The following is a 4,735-nucleotide window of genomic DNA, read 5'->3' as shown; positions in this document are numbered from 1 at the left end:
GTATATTTGCTCCTAAAACTTGCCGTGTTGCATCACAGGAACAGACCAGCTAGTAAAATGAAGACACACATTTTAATTCAAATGGTTCATGAGTGTATTTTCCTAAAAATAGAGAAAAAGGTAGCATGAAACATTTTGGTTTTGCATTGTAAAAATCATGTTTTGAATGCAACACCTAAACCTTTGCTGGTTACATTTTCTACTCCTTTGTCTCTGGCCTTACCCACTAAACGGTAACATTTACTTCTTTTGTCCACCCACCCCTCCCCAAAACAAAACCCCCAAATTAAGTTAATGCAAGTTCAATCAATTATAAAATACAGTGAAAACAAACAAACAAACAAACAAACAAAACTTAAAACAGATTAGTTAGGGCAAAAAGAATCTAAATTCGGTTTATCATCAAATAGAGGCAAACCTCATGCATTAATGTGTACAAGCGGTGTAAAGCTAAGTGGGGAGAAGCAACCAGAGAGAGTCTAATCTGACAGTCCTGAGGTAGCTGTACTCTGCCTAGTGCAGAAAAACTGGCTTTACTAATCAAAAGTGTCAGGTAATAGTGGAAACAAAATATATACCCATAAAAATGGAAGTTATTACACATGGGGAAAGACATACAGGTACAAATCATAAGTGAAAAACCACATAAAATGCATGCAAAATACAGAACATGCAGCTTTCATCTGAGGATTTGACTGTGAAGCATTCAAACATTCAGTCCAGCACTCTCTTTCCCATGCTGCTTTGAAACACCATGCTAGTCCATTGGCTCTGAGCGATGTTCACGCCAAAGACACAAAGGTAAACATTAGTAAACAGTTCTGTCTTGTTCTCTCACTCTCTCTTTCTACCCTACCCACTCTGCTCTCTGTTAGCAAACTGAACAAATAAACAATTGCATAAAATAGTGTTAAATGTCTGTACACAAGCACTTTTTTTTTCCCATTCAGCCATTTAAACATAATTTGGGGCCAAACCAAATTGGATATCATCATAATTGATACTGGTTTGAAATAAGACATTAAACAAATGATTAAAAATGCAATAACAAAAAGAAATCAATGGTCACTATACTTGAAGACTTCAGGTCTGTATGGTCTCCTCAATCCCCACTGGACATGTTAAAAAAAAAGGTTATATTTCTATATCACGGTTATTTTTGAGTTAGTCCTGTCCTTCTCGTACACATTCTCTGTTGCGGAGGCACACTTTAAACGCACAACCACACACACAGACACACGTACACACTATCTACACACATCTGTGCACATTTCAGTCAAGACCAGAACATTTTGGCCAAGTTAGTGTCAGTGCTGTAGATCCACAGCACCAGGGGGAGTGAGAAAGCCACGAAAGGCCAGGAAATGCCCTCCGCGCAGGTGCTGAGCAAGCAGGCCTTGCCCTTGGGACTGTCCAGATCTTTGGGCTTGTCCAGGTAGTTTCTAGCCACAAACTTGAGCACTTCGTCCAGCAAGATGACAGGCAGGGAAATCTTCAAAACTGTAAGCCACTGGGTCACGTTCAGTGGGGTGATCTGGAAGATCATCTGTAGAGAAAACGGAGTCATTTGAACTATTATACAGAGTAAATAATAAATGGACAATTTACTAAACTCAGAACAGTTTGATCACAAAACAATACAAATACATAAATTCACTTAGAACTGTTAAAAATACATAAATTCACTTAGAACTGTTAAAAATTGGAATTCATTCAATTCTACAAAGACTGCAAAAAAAGAGAGTAAAAGAACCAATACACTGAAACTGATCATCTTATTGATCAAAACTGATCTTACCGGCAGGGGCTCCACATAAAGGATAAGGAAGTGGAGGGACATGGAGAGGCAGATGGCTCCAAGCAGCCACACATTCTCCCAGGGGGGCATGCGAAGCAGAGATTGGTTCTCAGAAACACTATGACAGGACATCAACAAGATAACATTGTGAATTTAAGAGACTGAATATTTACACGATCATAATCTATTTATTTGGAATTAAGCAACAATTCTATCTCCATACACAATCAACCACTTATGCTGGTAACACCTGGTATTAAAATCCATTTCAGCTGATAGTGTAAATGGGGTTTAAATGTATTGTCCCTCATCAAAAAATAGCATTTGTAACAAAAATTTCTTTGTCACTTTTGATCAAATAAAAAGTAGATTTTTTTTTTTTACAAAACTGTCTAATATTATCCCTAATTTATCCTTTATTAAATTATTTGATACACTCATGTTTCTGATAACAGAATACTTCCCAATTGTGCCATTGAAAAAAGCATTTTCTGTAAAGCTGTTTTAAGACAATGTATTGTGAAAAGCGCTATACAAATAACGAACTAAATTTAACTGAATTTAATAAAATGCTTTATCAAAATTGTTAATGGAAAAAAGATGCAAGTAATTTATGCAGTCACAAAATCAAAAAACTCCCTTTAAAATCTGACCACATTTACACAGTTTACACAGTTACAAAAAAGTTACTCCCAGGTGTATACAGCATTGTCTCGTTCTTTGTGATCGGATGAAAATAGGATGTAAATAGGAACTTAATTGACCGTTCGCAAAAAGCTTGATTGACAGACGATCTGGCCAATCATAACGCCGAATCCGCCATCTTGCCTGACAAACAAATCAGACAGGAGAGTAGATTAACTTCAGTGGACTTAAACTTAAATTGTGTGTACTGACGTCTTTCCACGGTTTAAATAAAATACGTTATGATGTTTATTTTGTGCTTTAAGTAAATATGAAAAGACGATCAGTTCACATGTGCCGCTAGAACTGAGGCAATACAGCGATCTGTCACGACACATTAAAGAGCCACAAAACGGTATTTTTGTTTGAATTTCTTAAAAAACAAAAACAAAAGAAGCGCTTGTTTCATACAAGAAGTATCCTGCTCTGTCTTGTCTGTTGGCGTGTTTTCAGTTTCCTCTTTGCTCCGTGATGTATTTTTTACTGCGTGAGAACATGGTGTGTAATGTGAGAGAGGCATGGCTTGTCGGACATAGAAACAGTAACTAAGGAGGGCAGGTTTTTGCGAAGGGTCAATTGGGGCATTTTCAGGGATAAGCTGTTCCTTTATTGCAGCGCACTTCCGATACTGACCTGTTAAGGGCGTTGCACATCTCAATGGTGACTAGTACAGACAGCGCCATGGTCATGGGATAGGGAGACTCGAACACGTCACACTTCAGACCCTCAAACTCAGGGTTGTCTGGTGCACACTGAAGGAAGTGACTCTGTGGGGATACAAAAAAATGACAGGGGCAAATTTAAACATTAGAATGCATTTGTTTGAGAAATTTTTTTTTATTGAAATGTAAGGGGAGTTTCTAACCAGTTGATAGATGGTGACTCTGGGCCCATCTTCAGCAGCAATGAACCACCACGCAGCAGCACCTACAGTAGCAGCACCCACATAACCTATAGGGTGACATGGAGAACAATGTGTCAAATCTAGCTTTCTTTAGCCCAAAAAAAAAAAGAAGTAAAAACTAAAAGTTACAAATGTAAAAACAATAAATAAATAAATAAATGTGATGCACTCACAGCCAATGGTTAGGTATCTGAAGAAGAGCCATCCAGAGATGAGGGGTTCTCTGGCATTGCGAGGGGGTTTGCTCATGATGTCCAGGTCGGGTGGGTTGAAGCCCAGTGCAGTCGCAGGCAGACCGTCGGTCACCAGATTCACCCACAGAAGCTGAACTGGAATCAGAGCCTCGGGGAAGCCCAGAGCCGCCGTTAAGAAAATACTGCCAGAGAGAATACACATTGTGAGTTATGCGATTAGATAACAACTGGAACAATGTCAAAAAGACCTTGGCAGCGATCCGAGTTTGCTCAAGGAATAAATTTCACTGTGCTGCCATTTATATAGTATCACTTTTAGGATGGAGACTAAATTGTGCCATTCTGGCACATATAGGAAGATTCATAAACCTTGATTAAACAATTTAGTGAAGAACATAATATAACAAACATTTTGTATAATAACCACTCTGGTATGTAACTCCCAGGGCCTTCTCTTTGAAAACCCTGTTTAAACACTACCATTCATGATTCAAGTGATCACAAGTGACAGTAAAGACATTTATAATGTAAAAAAAAAAATAATATAAATGCTGTCCTTTTTAACTTTCTATTAAAATGTTCTATTTTGTCTATTTCTTGAGCATAAAATGTGACCCTGGACCACAAAACCAGTCATAAGTGTCAATTTTTCAAAATTTAGATTTATATATAAGCTGAATAAATACGTTTTCTCCATACAATGTATTTTTGGTTATTGCTACAAATATACCCGTGCAACTTTAGACTGGTTTTGTGGTCCAGGGTCACAAATGAGCATATTAGAATAATTTCTGAAAGACTGAAGACTGGAGTAATGGCTGCTGAAAATTCACATACATTTTAAAATATATTAATATAGAAACAGTCATGAAGTATTTTAATATTTCACAACATTACAGTTGGACTGTATTTAAAATAAAATTAATGCAGCCTTGGTGTGCATAAGAAGCTCCTTTCAAAAACATCTATTAAAATCTTAAAGGGGTCATATGATGCGATTTCAAGTTTGCCTTTCTCTTTGGAGTGTTACAAGCTGATTGTGCATAGATAAGATCCCTGAAGTTGCAAAGACTAAAGTCTCAAAACCAAAGAGATATTCTTTATCAAAGTTAAGACTCTGCCACGCCCCCCTAAAACGGCTCATTCTAACACGCC

The 4,735-nt window shown here is 37.5% G+C and overlaps 1 protein-coding gene across 2 annotated transcripts in view; it reads right to left on the bottom strand.

Moving 5' to 3' along the window:
- Positions 1-224: 224 nt before the first annotated feature.
- The window catches only part of LOC107708347 (sarcoplasmic/endoplasmic reticulum calcium ATPase 2-like), a 39,446-nt gene continuing 34,935 nt past the window's right edge, over positions 225-4,735 (bottom strand). Inside the window, exons 16-21 of one of the 2 annotated variants that reach the window (XM_016512539.1) lie at positions 3,560-3,762; positions 3,348-3,433; positions 3,116-3,249; positions 1,799-1,916; positions 1,263-1,546; positions 225-1,212 (exon numbers count right to left, since the gene is read on the bottom strand). In XM_016512539.1, the coding sequence (XP_016368025.1) occupies positions 1,277-1,546; positions 1,799-1,916; positions 3,116-3,249; positions 3,348-3,433; positions 3,560-3,762 (811 nt within the window). In that variant the 3' untranslated portion in view covers positions 225-1,212; positions 1,263-1,276. Of the gene's footprint in view, positions 1,547-1,798; positions 1,917-3,115; positions 3,250-3,347; positions 3,434-3,559; positions 3,763-4,735 lie in introns of both variants that reach the window. The other variant, XM_016512540.1, reaches the window with a different exon arrangement.

The sequence above is a fragment of the Sinocyclocheilus rhinocerous genome, unplaced genomic scaffold (assembly GCF_001515625.1).
Source record: "Sinocyclocheilus rhinocerous isolate Xijiao unplaced genomic scaffold, SAMN03320098_v1.1 scaffold1136, whole genome shotgun sequence".
In the NCBI taxonomy this organism is placed as follows: domain Eukaryota; kingdom Metazoa; phylum Chordata; class Actinopteri; order Cypriniformes; family Cyprinidae; genus Sinocyclocheilus; species Sinocyclocheilus rhinocerous.
Note: the sequence above shows the minus strand (reverse complement) of the source record. Positions and strands in the feature narration are given on the sequence as shown.